The sequence below is a fragment of the Pyxicephalus adspersus genome, chromosome Z (assembly GCF_032062135.1).
Source record: "Pyxicephalus adspersus chromosome Z, UCB_Pads_2.0, whole genome shotgun sequence".
In the NCBI taxonomy this organism is placed as follows: Eukaryota; Metazoa; Chordata; class Amphibia; order Anura; family Pyxicephalidae; genus Pyxicephalus; species Pyxicephalus adspersus.
In genome coordinates this window covers 88,553,792-88,569,969 of record NC_092871.1, presented here as the reverse complement: position 1 = coordinate 88,569,969, position 16,178 = coordinate 88,553,792, and the positions used below count along the sequence as shown (strand labels likewise).

The 16,178-nt window shown below is 39.1% G+C and overlaps 1 protein-coding gene across 1 annotated transcript in view; it reads left to right on the top strand.

Annotated features, from left to right (window-relative positions):
• The first annotated feature begins 2,946 nt into the window (after positions 1-2,946).
• Positions 2,947-16,178, top strand: part of AR (androgen receptor) — a 122,844-nt gene continuing 109,612 nt past the window's right edge. The window contains exon 1 of the mRNA XM_072429434.1: positions 2,947-4,788. Within this exon, the coding sequence (XP_072285535.1) occupies positions 3,608-4,788 (1,181 nt within the window). The 5' untranslated portion in view covers positions 2,947-3,607. The remainder of the gene's footprint in view (positions 4,789-16,178) is intronic.

Sequence of the window (16,178 nt, the reverse complement as noted above, 5' to 3'; positions counted from 1 at the left end):
GTGGGAGCAGGACTTTGGGACCTTGTGATAGTATGAAGCTGGCAAAGCTCAAACATACTTTATGCAATATCACTGCTGCTAATGTTATTGGAACAAGTAATCCCTGCATCCCTTTAGATGTGTAGACTCCTTGTGTGCCCTTCTGGTGTCATCACCAATGCTTGACACATCCGGTACCAATCACCCATATGGTGAAAGAAATGCAAAGCACCGTGCACCATCCATTTAGTTCTGAGCAGAAAGTTTTTATTTAAAGCCAAATCCTCGGTTGAGTGGTGTTAATATATACACTGATAAAGCCAACCCATCTGTTGGACCCATTTATCCAAGTGGTCATTGGCTAGAGCAATGTTGTTTAACCAGGGTTCCTCCAAAGGTTGCCGGGGGTTCCTGGAGCAATGGGCAGTTTGCACCTCTCAGGTCAGTAAGTGATACCAATGATCTGTAAGGGTGCAATTCTTCCCACTGGCCAGCAATGAAAGAGGAATTCTTCCCACTGGCCACCACACTAATGTACTGTGAGCTGAATATATATTAATTATAGAAGGGGGACCCTGAAGAGCTGAAAGTTATTTCAAGAGTTCCCTCATGTTAAGGACAAGAAACACTGATATAGAAGGATCACCGATTGCAGATGCTGATCACCAAATAAAATGACCGGATCAGCCCGCTATAGCAATCCAAAAAGCATCCAGTGTTTTATTTCAAGGGCCACAGTGTAAGTCTGTGGCCCCTTATCACCACTTGTCAATCAAAGATGACATATGTACTGCGGGACAGCTTGTTCCTTCACTCCTGATGGTGATCCTGCAAACTTTTCCAATTGCAATTTGTAAAATTTTCCACAGCCCATGGCAGGAGCAAACCTGAACCACTCCGCAGTGGGGATGAGATAAATTCCTAAACCCTCCCCAAAATAAGAATATTTCTGCGGAATGGCCTCACAAATTCTATAATACATAGTTAGAAATAAGTAGGGTGGACAAAGCCATAAGGGTGTCCAGCTTTGCCATAGGTAAGAGCAGGGGTGTAGTTGTAAAAACAAGAAGAGGGGGCGCGGTACTAAGGACAAAAATTTCTTCAAACTTCCAATTCGTCCACAAAATTTCGGCAAACCCATCGGAAGTTCCAGGAAATCACTACAGGAGGATTTGCAGCTCTGCATTCATTCATGCAGCCCTGGGAATCCTGTTTGCAATCCCCAGCACTGGAGGTTAAATGGGGACAAGTCTCCCCATTCAAAACCTCTAGTTCTCCCTGATTGGCTGAAGAAAGGAAAATCCTGATGGTGCTTGATTGTAGGAAATCGGCAAGGTGCACTAAGCCTTAAGGTTGCTCAGCTTTGCCATAGGCAAGAACTGGGGTGTAGTTGTAAAAAAAGAAGGGGGGGCAGGGTACTATCCATGGTGAGCGTGCATGCACATCATTGTTATGTAAACATGCTGGCTGCTCTACACCCCTGCATATGTGTCACTCAAAGGGGAAGAAACTTCCCTCAGAGTGACGTCATGATACCAGAACCCGCCCAGGTCTGAGCCTGCGATGGGAGAGTGGGCCGGTTGTGTTCAGAGACAGAACTCTACTATCACAATTCCTGCAATTTCATATTGCCCACGCGTGCCCATTCCTGAAAAAAGTAAGGGCACGGTGTTCCCACCTGTGCCCGTCCCACTACACCGTTGGGAAAGAGTTATTACCCCCTGAGCAGTAAGCCCGAGTGTGGCTTGGGATAAAAAAAAATATGCAGAAAGTGGTAACCCCGGGCCACACTCAGAATAGCTAAAAAAAACAAACACTTACCCGGTCCCATAGGCGTCCTGCCTGTCAGATCCCATCCTCGGGCTGCATCCTCTTCCTCCGAGAAGTGCACCGACCAAATGTTCCTGGTGACGTCGGTGCGTGCGGGGGAGCACGGCGGGACATTCAAATAACTTTGTATTGGATTCAACACATAATAGCTGTATTGAGTGCAATACAAAGAAATCTTCATATAATATATATTATTACACACTATTAATATAGTGCTGATATATTCCCTCAAAGGAGCTCACAATCTAATGTTCCTACCACAGTCATATGTCATTATCACAGTCTAAGGCCAATTAACCTAACTGCATGTTTTTGGGATGTGGGAGGAAACTGGAGAAAACCCACACAAACACAGGGGGAACCTACAAACTCCATGCAGATAGTGTCCCGGCTGGGAATCGAACCTGGGACCCAGCGCTGCAAAGGCCAGAGTGCTAACCACTGAGCCACCGTGCTTTATCATACATAAAAGATACATGCTACTGTACAGTTATATTACAGGTTTAAATATATTTATGCACCCTTGTTTCAACAGATTTTTATTTATTTAAAGTTTATTATTAAATTTAATAAATATTGGGCATATTTCGATGAGTTATGCCAAAGTATTATAGCCTACAATGTAAAATAAATTTCCATCTAAAAAATGTACTGCTTTTGGCATAAAATTATGGACATAATTAGACCGCCAGGGAGGTTAAAGCAAAAACTGTGACAAAAAATAACCTCCTACACAGTCTTTTAATCTGGTTTTGTGCAATATATAGCATGCCTATTCAAGTGCTCTGCAACCTAAAAATGTTTAGTTTAATGTGACTTTTAATGCATTTCTATTGAGTGTAATATAATGTACAATGAAAAGAAAAACTGCGTAGATGTGAATGGCTTTGGACGACATAGGGATCAGGTTCCCTATAATAAACGGTTAAGTTTTATTCCTGCCAACTGTTACAATGTAACCAAGTGCAGAGGCGCGTGCACAGCAGATATCTGCGCACGCTCAGTGCCATCTAGTGGCCGTCGTGAACGCGCAAGGGCTGGCTCGGCTGCAGGGATGCCGGGGATGCGGACTGTGCGCGATCCTAGCGCAGCGCTGAGAGCAGAGAAAGCAGCGCGGAGAGCGGAGAGATTCCGGGGGACACGCAGCGATCTTAGAGGGTGTCAGGGGAGTTATGAAGTGTCTTTAGAGTCAGATAAGGAGGAGCTGCAGGTTGGGGGGGAGGTAGTAAGGAGCCGCTTTATAGGCAGTGTAAAGTTTGGTGGGGGCGGCGAATGGCGGAGCTATTCTAACAGGAGAGCGAATAGCAGCGGAGGAGACACCGAGCTGGAGAAGTTCAATCTTTCAGAGATCGGCACAGGAGACTTTCCAGGGGACAGAGAAGAGACCGCACTGGATGAGTGGGCACCAACCTTGGCACTACCCCTGGCTATAAACTTGGCACTGCCCCAGGCATTGGCACTATACTAAGATTTCCCCTGGCGCTATCTTTGGCCCTAACCCGACTTCTGTACCTGGACCTGCTCTGGCACTATTCTTAGGACTACTCCTGGTAATATTTTTGACACTACCCCTGACACCTTCTTTGGCCATACTCCTGATTCTGAATCTGGGACTGCCACTGTTGCCATTACCCCTGGTACTGTACCTGGACCTTTTTTGGGCACTTAGCATTACTCCTGTTGGCACTGCATTTGGTACTACTCCTTTTGTTACCTTTGGCACTACTCCTATTACTGTGCTATACCTACTGTTACCCCTGGCACTGCATTTGGCACTCACCCCAACTAGGGGCGGGAGATGGAGGTTCACATTGGACTGGGGGGGGTCTACAAGCAGCCTCCTGGGAAAATGATACGTGGAGCCTTTGAGAATCTTTTTTTGAGTGTCAGGGAGGCTTTGCAAGGTGAGAGGAGAGCATCAGCCTCCCTGGACACCTCCAGCTCCATCTCCACCTGCACTCAGCCTACCTGGAACGAATCTTCAACCTGGTCCCAAGCTCGGGCCACGACGTGGAGGGAACCACAGGTAGCACAGCCGGATCCGCCACCTTGCAGCCCACGGGGCCAGGCATCACGATTTTCTCTCAGCAGCTGCACAAGTGAATTGAAAGAGATTCTTGGAGACCAGGGGGGGATGCCTGAGGAGAGCAACCCAGAGCCAACGACCAAAGAAGGTTATCCAGAGGGCATCTCTGACAGTGCCAAAGAGATCTGCAAAGCGGTGTCTGTGTCCCTTGGGCTCAGCATGGAGGCCCTGGAGCATCTAAACACCGCAGGGGAGGGGCAGCGAGGTGACTGCATGTTTGCGGGACCCGCGCATCATACTATGGACGCCCAGAAGTGCCAAGTGGCTGAAGAAGACAAGACTGACACCACATCCTCCCAGTACCGTGAAGGTGGCTTTAGGAGGGCTGGCCTGAGTACTTATTCTCCTGGAAAAGCCACAGACGATGGCACTACAATGTCCACAGAAGTTAAAGATCAGCCCTGCACTGACATGGCACTGCCAGAGTCAGGGGGTTTGAGAGGTCGTGGGATGGAGATGACGCCAAGCCTGACCTTATACAAGCCCACCGCCTTTATGGAGGACACTCCTGGTTACCCAGGCAGGGACTATTACAGCTTTCAGATGGCACTTGCGCCACATGGCCGGATAAAGATGGAGAGTCCCATGGAGTTCGCTAGCAGTGCCTGGGGAGGACCGAGCAGATATGGTGAACTTCCTGGATTCCCCCACTGTGGTGCATCTGCCAACTGGCATTCTCTGTTCGAGGAAGGACAGACTTCTGCTTCTTACACGGACGCCAGTTTGTACAACTATCCACGAAGCCATGTGCCGCCTGGTCCAGATGGAGAATTTCCCACCGATTCCTGGTATCCAGCGAGCGCCATGTTGGGTAGGGTTCCATATGGCAGTCCGATGAAGACCGAAATGTCCCCATGGATGGAAGGCTACCCTGGTGGATTTGGAGAGATGAGGTAGGCATCCTACATTTTTTATCATAATTAAAAAAAAAATCCATGCTTTTTGAATTTCTTTTCATCTTACACAAACAGAAACGTAATTTTGGTCACAGGTTCCATTGGAAGCTATTTTCCCATCATTTTGGAGTGTCTCATCCGCCATCACATCTAATGCTAATTGCCTTATTCAATAAACCGCAAAAAGAAGCAACACCTAGCATCCAATCAACATGAATTCTACCTTAACCATACAAGGTGAATTCTGGATGAATCTTGTAGGTCAGGGCTTTCAGTCATGGAGGACCACATAGAGGCCAGGATTTTCAATTGTCATTTTATAGTTCCTTAAAACCAAAAATTTACTGCTGCCTGTGCCTATCGTAGCCCTCAAGGATTGGAGATGTTTATCCTTGCTGTAGCTTTAAAACTTTGTCTTTGGAATGTGTTATTTTACCATATTCCAGTACTTTTAGAGCTTTTAGGTTGTCAGATCTCTGCAACATAAACATTTCAACAGGACCTGTTGCATCCAAAGAAACAAAAAGTTGGACAAACCCAAGTTTAGGATGGGTGCATGTGTGAGTTTCAAGCACATGTCAAACCCAAGACAAAATAAAAATAAATGCTCGTCTACACAACCCCTCTAATCTGCTACCACTTCATTATCAGTGTGAGATGGGACAGCACTGGACAGCGTCAAGAAATAATGGCCCCATCCCTAACTTTAGTTACTGCACTTCTTCCAGTGTTAGAGATTTATAGAATTCAGATATGTATAGGTGATCTATAAAGGCTGCTGTGTTTTCTGGCATAGATTTGCAATTATTTGGATTTTCAGACAATCTCAAGGTCTGTAACTTCTGCGTTGTACTTACTGAATCTGTATTTGTTATAATGATATACATATCATTCTGCATCTGAGCTGTAATCATTCAGATGAACTCCAAGGTGACTTCAGGTCATAATGTTTGTAATTAAAAAAAAAAATGAATATTCAATTGCTTTGAACAAAGTTCAGTGGCACCATCACACCTATTTCTATATCCTAGCTGGTTAATACGCAGCATCATTTACAGGGTTCATCTAATTACAAGCAAATGGTTACATTTGGAGCTGTCATGTGATGAAAACAGAAAGTTGAAACACTTTAATATTCCTTTAACTATTCACACAACATACACAGTTTATTTATTTTCACTTATAGAACATAATATTCTGCAGTTTTTTAATTTACATACATACACATTGTGGTTTCTTCATTTTATTCATTGATCTTCTGCAAGTAATATTTATTTTAACTAATTTAATTATTATTTAATATTGATCTCCCATGCCCCCCCAGTTCTGTGCAATATAAGTAAGACATATAAAAGCTGCATCACTTATCATTTGGCATCTTCAATCACATGAAACAATTGCAGAATCTTGCACACAATCTTATGCTGCATTGCATTTATTATAAATTATTAATATTATGCTGCAGTTCCATTGTTAATAATTATTATTCTGCAGGGTCATATATTGCAACCAGTAGCAACCGTTAGATTTCATTATACCGTACCCAAAATCATGAAAGAATGTTCAGACGATAAATAAATACTCCCTACAGCTATCCAATCATGTGCAAAGGAGCAGAGATTTCCTATGACATGATTGGATAATTTGTTGTCTGAACATTGTCCTCATTTTCTGACCTGTTGCAGTTTGTTATTCTTTGTCCACTTCTCTTATCCTGAATAAATAAACCACTTTTGGAAATTGTATTGCAGAAGATCATCTCTTCTGTTCATCTCTTATGTTCGTCTCTTATGTTCATATCTTGGTTTTAGAAGGCAAACGTATTGTTATATCATTACGGGATGGAAATAATCATTATTATTGGATAGGAAGTAGCATTCAAGCTTTATCTTAAAAAAAAGTTTTATATGTAAAAGTAAAAAAAAGACAATCACTTGATAGATTTACTGTCATTCTAAAGCAAACCAGCATCTTGGATTTGATTTTGGATTAAAAGAGTTTTTACAATTCGGATTGCAGACTTGTTTTATATTCCACGGCCTTGTTTGTTAAAAAAGGTAACTCTATCGGGATTATTTCATAATACAAATGTGCAAAGTCAGAAACCTTCACCAGCAAACAACTGTGACAACTTCATATTGATGAAAGAAAAAATCTATTGCTCGGTGCATTGTCACATGATTTTGCTCCTTATTTTTATTAAAATCCTTGAGCTAGTTTTTTTTAAATTTTTCTGTAAATCCCAAACTTCATCATGTTGAAATCAGATTTACAAGGCGGCTGCTCCTTTAACTGGCAGCTCTCAGGATCCGTGTGTAGTGCGTTTGCAGTGGAATGTGTCCTTGTGATGTTTATAATTCCCCCCCTTTTTTATATTTTTAATTTTGAGAACATTTGTGATGTCTTTGGCTTTCACAAAAAAGAAGTGTTTTTACGGGTTGCCAGCTTTTAGATACTTTATTTACTAGATTCCTAAGCATTGGCATGTTAATTGAATTTGTATTATGGTATTGGAGTCAAGGGAGTCATCTACAATAAAAATAATTAGCATTATGCAATACAAGAATAAATCTCTTCTTTAAATATACAGTTGCGTAATATATTGCATAATATATTCACTTTCGTTTTGTATCTTTTTTATGAGATTTGCTTAAAAATAAAAAGTTATTTGTGAAATTTGGCATTCGATGAGTCTAAATTTACCTATTGGTGACTGCAAGAAGTTTCACCAGTCCTTGGTGTTAGAGTTTGGAATCTTTTTTTTGTTTTTCAAAAATACTTGTGGTTTAATGTTTTGCTTTGCAATTGAACAAAATATATCCAGCTGTCATTACTCCCAATGCCCTCAAATTAAGGGTTTTCTAGTCTAAACATTGACCAGAGCCATTTCTTCCTCTTAGATGCCCACAATATAAACAGCTTGGATGGAGATACCCATAGGTGGTTTTGTCTTTGGTTAGAAGAAATACTTGAGATTGTGTTTTTTGTGTAGATTATAAAGCAGTTTGAATCCCTTGATTCATGCGTCTATATGTAGGATCTGTCTTGTCCATAATTTGGGTTTTACGTTGTAGCATGCAGTCAGCCTGTTGCAAGATTTCACTTTCTTCTGTACCCTTCATTTTTTTTATTATTACATCCTTCCCTTTTTATTAAAGTATTGCACAAGTAAACAATAACAAAACACATAACAACAAATTATCAAAAAAATCAAGAAAACTTTTTAAAAGGATCTGCAACAGCAGGGAGAATAAATTTCTAATAGGGAAATCATAATTTGCTTGTTTGTATGCATAGAGCTACATCTGTGCAGGTTACCTAATTCAATTACTTATTTCAAATAAATTGGCCAGGAAGAATTATTTTTTTTCTCTAGCTGTGAATATGTAATTCACCCTTTTCAATGTTTTATTTCTTTTTCTTAAAAAAGGCCCATTTCTAATTTATTCTGCTGCAGGTTTTTTTTTTAAATATGTTACATGCGTTAATGGCATTGGGTGAACTTAAGACTTTTACTCATGTTAATTGCAGTCATATATAGTATATTGTAAAGTTTCCAAAAAGCACTAAACTTTGAATTAAACTCCATTATAAGAATCTGGATTTGGAGTGACTTCCACAAAGTGTTGCCTGCTTTTTGCCACCCAAAAAATTCTAGTTCAAACTTACCAAATTTTAGCCCTTTTTTAAGTAACATTGTTATTTTGTGAATCTGACATTCTCTCAAACATTCCCAGGTTAGAATCCATTACAACCATTAATACACTTGAACCTAAAAGATTCCCATGAGGCAATGTTTGAAGGAATGTCTGTTTCTTTGTTTTATAAATAGAGCCCTTTATGATTACATTTGCAAAACTTAAACATCAGGATAAGAATCCTTCATTTTTTAATGATGAATATTTTGTTGATAAATGTAAAAAATGGCTGAAAATAAAGATCTTCTCTTCTATCCTTGTTGGTGAATTGAGCAATGTTAAGGTCATCAAATATAAACCTTGAAAATCTGGATTTTAGGTATTTTTATTGCAAGTTGGAATCATTAGAAGCAGATGTTTTCCTGTCTTAGTTTTCTTAAAAAAATAGACGATAATCATTTCAATTGTCCTCATCGATCACTGATGAGATTTATTGGAATATTTACATATTTCAAGTTGATATCCTATATATCGCAGGCCTGAAATGCATTGTAATCACATAAGCCGCATTATTACTCCCGTGTGTAATATTTTTTGCAGCGTAGGATATAAAGCAGTTTTTGTCCGTGGATATATGTAACATTTCAGAATATTAATGGCGAGCAGGTGTAGTGGGATTGGGGTAATGTTTCTACACCTGTTTACGAGACAGAAAAAACCTAATTATCTTAATCTGAGTCTGATTTACTGAAATACTTTTTAGTGGTTGACCAACGTTAAAACATTCAGTCCAGCTGGTTGTTTCAGGCCAACACAAGTTCAATGGGCTTCCTTCAGTAAATCATTCCTTCTTTGCTCATACAAAACTACAACTCAACTTTTAGGAATTTTTTGGTAAATTCTGCAATAAATCTGAAAAACTCGACCCTTCAATGCAAGCTACTGAACATTTTTTTTCCATTGACTTTAAAAATAAAGTTTTTTTTTTAATTAAAATTGTGTTTTTTAATTAAATAATTTTGTTATTGATGTATCCTGCATGCAGAGTAACAAAGCAAACAATTTTTTTTCTTGGCACACCAGAAAGTTGCATTATGAGCCAGTAAATTAATGGGACCTGTAAATTCTGCACTGTACATTCAGCTTTCTCATTTCTTTGTCAGGTGTACAGTAGAATTTCTGAGTGAGGCAGTGCAGCTGAATGTAATCGAACAGCCACAAAGCATTTATAGGATTTCCTGGGTTTGCAAAGCTAATGTGCCAGGATAAGGGTACTTCTTTCCAAAAAGTCTCCTTTATCTTCAGCGGATTCCAGTGGGTAAAATAATCATCTGATTTCTAATATAAATTGAGCCTTAAGATGGCCATTACCTTCCTATTGATTTCTTTTGACTTCTTTGCTATTGATTGGCTTTGCAAATTTTTGGAAAATGGAATAAACTTTTTGTGGCTGATGTTTTTGGCCGGTGTGAAAATTGTGTAAGAGATCAGCAATCCAATTTTTTGACAGCTTCCAATACCTGATCAATAATTACTAAAATGTTTTTAGTATAAAATTGTCTTTCTGATTTATTTGTAAGGTGACTCAGATTGGGGCGGGTTAGAGCGTGCATGGCTAGCGATAGCAGCGGTCAGGGTTGTGCACCACAAAACCCGTCACTTGCTTTCTTTCAAATGAAAACACAGGGGGGGAATTGGTGTAACGTCGACCATTGCAAACTTTTAGAAAGTGTTATCTGGTGCCATATTTTCTTTTTTTAGAGAGAGATTCATTTAAGGGGCATTGTAGCAAAAAAATATTCAATTATGATAACTATATGGGAATGATATCTGTAATGAGAGCATTCAGTATGGGAGTTCATTCTTTATTCACACTCCTTTAGATTCACCATATTTCCTTGCAGGCCAAGCTGTCCATGATTGTAGAGGTTGGGACAAACTAACCCCCCGGGTTAGTTTGTGCCAGCATCTACAATAATTTTAGTCAGGGTGCCTTAGGGTGATGATCAGCTTTTATTTAGATCATTTTCATTTTTTTTTTTTTTGCTTCAGGCTTAAAAAGAAATTATCTTGAGTTGCTTGTCACCATTAAAATATTCACTGGTGGTGAATCAATCACCTTCATGTAAAGAACATGCAAAAAGGATTTTTCGTAGCTAATGTCACATTCAGGCCAAGGATCTGCTAGCTGACGCCATTTTGCCACGTTAACACCAAGCAAGTACTTACCACTGAAAGTCAAAGAGCCCAAAGGGGCCACCACTAGCTGGGCCATAGCTTCCCCATGTAAATTCAGCCCAACTGTTTTTCATAAATGTACCCATAACAAATCCTTTTAGAACTGCATATTCATCTAAAATCCCTCCAAACGGACAACATTACATTGTGATTTGGTTGTAGAAGCAGCACCGTTGTCATCCCATCTTGTATCAGAATCAGCCGTTAATGAATCTATATTACGGGAGGGAAACAATATCAGCAAAACTTCTGCCAATTCTATTGCATGCATCATATAGGTCATTTGTTATTTTGGCCATGGATTTAGCTAAAGCCCGTACAGTAGAGTTGCTTTTGCCGACATTTTGTCGAGACTGTATATCTAAGATGGCTGAATGCAAATTGTCACGGTGAGATTCACAATCAGCATGGAGAATATATTCTGTAATTCGCATTCTTTGTAAAAGAGCGTTTCACCTGTTCAATGTGTTGCACTTTGCAGAAAAATTCATCAGCTTCATTCTCAGGACGGTCCAGGGCAATTCTATCTCTGTAATGTTAAACTGAAGACGCATTCCGCTTATTTCCAGAAAGGATCTGCCGGTCGGATTTATTCTGCAGAGTTTAGATAATTAGTTGTAGACAAAACAAATATTATGGGAATGTAAACTAAAGACAAAAATATTACCATTTGTAACAAAATATTGCATGGAATCTCCAGCTATTAATAATCATGTATCAGTTTGAGGCATTAAATACCAAATAATAATAATAATTAAATAACTAATAATAAATAACAATTCAACAAAACAATAAACATTAAAAAAAAACATTAAAAAATATTTTTTTGTTGAATTGTAGCTTTAGCAAAATTTCTGCTTTGGGGAGCCATTGTGAATTATTTATTTATTATCAAGTTTTAAATTTTTTCCAGAACAAAGTCAATGAAATTGGAATTCCTAAATGATTTACCTGATTTATACAGAACGTACTTGTTATTCCTTTCTGAAAGGATATACGAACTACATCACTGAATTCTCATATTAGCTTTACCATGTTAATGTCATTGCAGAAGCCATTATTAGTCCTATGAAAATATTTCCTGGTAATCCAATGACAGTTCCTGCCTGAGCACTTCTTGTTATAGGGTGACAATGCTTGGTTTCTTTTTTTCAAGTTGTGGTGCTGTGTTGTCACCTTATCACATGGGATTCCATTATGGAAGGACCAACGTTGCTGCCACAGGCAAACCTGTCCATAGCGTTGTCCTGCATTGTTATTGTTATCATTATCATTAATTTTAAACATATAGCACCAACATATTACACAGCGCTATACAATAAATAGGAGTTACAAATTACAGACAGGTACAGACAGTGACACAGGAGGAGGAAATCACCGTGACCCGAAGGGCTGATAACTGTCTTACAGTTGTAATTTTATATTGTCCCATGAGGTTCTGATGGAAATAACATGGCACAGGTGTGATCTACAGGTACCAGCATAAGAAACCAGTGCTGAGAAACATCATGAAGCCATCACTAGAGAGAATGTTGACCTGATTTAATAAAGACTGGAGAAGATTGACTCTCACTGGTGACCCAACAAGCCTGGAAAAGATCTGGTCTGGGATTGGAAACATTTGACATCTAATAACAAATTATTTTTAAGAAATCCATTCCATATTTGCTGGATCACCCAGGTTCTCCCATGATAGTCTATCTTCTCCAGTCTTTGAAAGCTTTATTAAACCAGTTTTTACCGAGAGGCTGGAGGAGCTCATAAACGGAAGTAGAAGATAGAGGTTTGAGGCCTATACAATTTTTTACAATATTAATTAGGTATTGATATTCAAGTGATTCATACAAAATTATAACAGTTACACATAATATCACCAATCCTGTTCCATTTTCACACAATTGGAATATTCGTAGTAGACAAAAAATTCCTAATACATTCATATTATGACCATTTCAGTCTTGTTATTCCTGACACGTTTCGCCAAGATTGGCTTCCTCAGGGCTATAGTATTTAAGGAACTGTACAGTTTGAATGTAGAAGTTTGTAATATTTGAAGGTGTCAGAAAAAGTAGATGTTTTGGCTGATACAAATACTGGTAGAGACTAAAATTTATAGGTAAAATTTCCATCACTAGGTAATGATAATTTGGATAAACCAACAATGTGGTTGTTATCTGAAAGTCATTCCTCCAAAAAGGAGGGGGTTGTGCCTCCAGTGGAAAATGTAGACATATAATAGAACAGAATTATTAATATCTCTTGATGATTTAATAGGGTTACATACCACTAAATATGAAATTATTGTCTGAATGTTCTTAATCCAAAATGGAGGGCTGATGTCCTTCAGTTAAGAATGTTGGCATATATAACAGCATGGCATAGAGTCAATCCAATTCCCTATAGATGATGATAACTTGATGGGAGAGAGTGAGCACACCAACATTGAGATTTAGAAAATGATACAAAATAGTGAAATGTTTTAGGATACACAAAGTAATCTAAATGTCACTCAGTTAGGGTTTACATCCACTTTAAAATGTGTTTTAGATCATCAGGTCACCCTATTGTCAGTTCAGGACGTAGTCACGGGGTTTTGTTTATATACATGTAAACACAATTTGTGTTTTGTTGCATGTTTGAGTACTTTTAGTAGACAAATAAATAAGATTTTCCAATTACCCTGAAAAGGCCCCAGATAGTATTATTCACTGTACAGGAATGAATTTGCTGTTTAGAAGCAGACAGCTGTAAATGAGTGAATGTTATATTGAATATTATTATCTTTTATTTATGAAGCACCAACATATAATACAGCGATGTGTGATTAATAACGGGGTGTATCAAATATCAACTTCAGCACAAATTCTGATACAGGAGATGAAGGGAACCCAGAGGAGTTTAGAGGAACGGAATAGAGAATACAATAGGTAGGAGAATTTAGATTGCTCAGTAGGTGATCAACTGACCATGTGATCCACCAACCTAAAAGATTCTAAGGTCTATGATAATGGGGCTGATGTCCATGGTCATGTATCTGGTGGTAGTGTTATCCTGTGACCTATGATGGGAACAAATAGGGTACATTCCTTCAAAAATTGATCGTGGACACCTGACCATCACACCTATGTGAGCTTATTGGTTATCTGGTTTCAAAACCACAGTCATTAAAATGGCATTATTATTATGAATTTGCCCTCCATGGCATATGGCATTGCTTGCTCCACGACCATTAATATTATAAATATTGCCCTCCAATACCATTCATATGGCATTGTCCTCTCCATGGCCATTATTATTATAGAGTTGACCTTCATGGCCAATGATAATATGAAAGTGCCCTGTTTGTGGACATAACTTCCTCCCCTCTTCTTGGCTTCCACAAAATTTTGGAGGGTGTCTGTGGGATTCGCCTCCATTTGTGAGGTCAGGTGCTGATAGATGAGAAGATCTGACTCACCATTCCAATTCATCCCAAAGGTGTTCAGTAGGATGAGGTCAGGGCTCTGTGCAGGGCACTCGAGTTCCTCCACACCAAACTGGTGACCCCATGTCTTTATGGAGCTGGCTTTGTACCCCAGAACACAGTCATGGGGGGGCAAGAAAGGGTCTCATCGAACCGTGACCACAAGGCTGGAAGACACAATGGTCTACAATGTCTTTGTATGACGGAGGATTACTAGGATCCTTCAATATGAACACTTGAGTTTCGGTGTGGTGGACAATCCACATATCTTTGACCATTTAGTGTTTATTCAAGACTAACTAAACTCATCCTTTAGGGTTTCTTACATCCCACAATATGAATTTCCTAAAACCAGTTTTACTTTCTTTCATCTGTTTAATTTTCCTTCTCGTTACATTTTGCATTATGACTGGCCCAATAAGCCACATATTGCACCCCCCCCCCCCCCCCTAAATTGCTCTCTATCTGCAGCAGTTTCTTCTAACAAGTTTCTTTGCTTTATCTTTCTTTGGTGGTGAAAACCTTTGATTGATAGAAAATGCGAGATGGCTCCGTCTCTCTTTTAATACATCTGCACCTTTTCTTCAGTAGTTTATTTTAAATGCTTTTAGGAAACCTTTTTTTTGTGCCTTGAAACATAATATGTATTTGAAAGTCAGTTGAAAGACTTTTCTTCCAGTTAAACGTTGCTGCTTAACCATCAAAGATAATTATATATTCCATTTAATAATTATTTATCTTTGGTATATTACATTGGGATATGTCATCTCGTCTTCAAGTTTTGTTTTAGCTTTAGTTAATTGAGGACGATCAAAATTCTGAATTCCAATGAAATAGGTAAACTTTCCAAAATTGTATTAGAAAAAAGGAGCCGCCATATTTATAATTTTATCATCTCCATATCTGGCACCCTGATCCTTGCTTACCTTGGTCCACACTGAACATGAACATGCATATAGCACATATGCATAATATATACCCCCCCCCCCCCACCCTTCTGTGAATTTTCAACTTGTAAGAACATTTTTTTTATCCTTTGGTAAATTTCAACCGGAAATCACAGACTGGACATTTTTTTTTAATACGTGGTGATATTTGCATAAGAAAATATATCATTGCCATACATTGTGACTTATCAGGAATCTGGTCCTACAAGGTTTGCTTTCAGAAAGTCGAGAATTCTCATTTGGTAAAGTGAATGTTTGCATAGTTTAGTGAATGTGAAGGACCTGTGTTTACTTATACAGTGATTAAAATCTAGAGCTTTTATTAAAATAATCCTTGGTTGAGTTCATGGAAATTTAATTCAACGTTCACTGCAAGTTCTATTCAATCGAGGGTGGGATTCCACCTAATGAGTTGACCCAAAATATTTAATTTAGTTAATCCTTTGAAGTTGAATTGCAGCAGAATTATGTGGTTGAATATAGAACCCGGATCATATATGGAGGGGGTCTGTATGGAGTATGACAGACCCTGTTTGTAGGGGTTTGTATAGAAGGGTACAGACCCCAGACTCTGTATGGGATGCTCTATATGGGGCCTGGGGGTCTATAAAGTGGCTGGGGTATATACTCTGCAATACAGGGTTTGCATAGAAGGGAACAGACCCCAGTCCCTGTACGGAGGGGGAAAGATCACAGCAAGGCTGCAGATAAGCTAAAAATGGCCCAAATTTATATTCATTTTTTTAAGTGTAATTGGGGTAGGTTCAAGACAACCAAAGGGACCCATGTTACTATAACATATGACTGCATGCAGTGAATTTATTCTGTAGGATTAGGTAGGAATATTCTACAAAACTTTGATGGTGGCCACTGAGAAAATCGTCTTTTTACATTGGTGATTAGTAGGAAGAATGTGCTTTACATTGGAAGCCTGTACAAGAATACTCCTTACATTGGGTGGGTAGAATGTCCCTTACATTGGTAGTCAGTGAGATGAATTCGCTTTACATTGATGGTCAGTGGGAAGAATGCCCATTACTTTAAAGGACAGTGGAAATTATTTCCCGTGTGTTGGTGGTTATTGGGAAGAATGTTCTTACA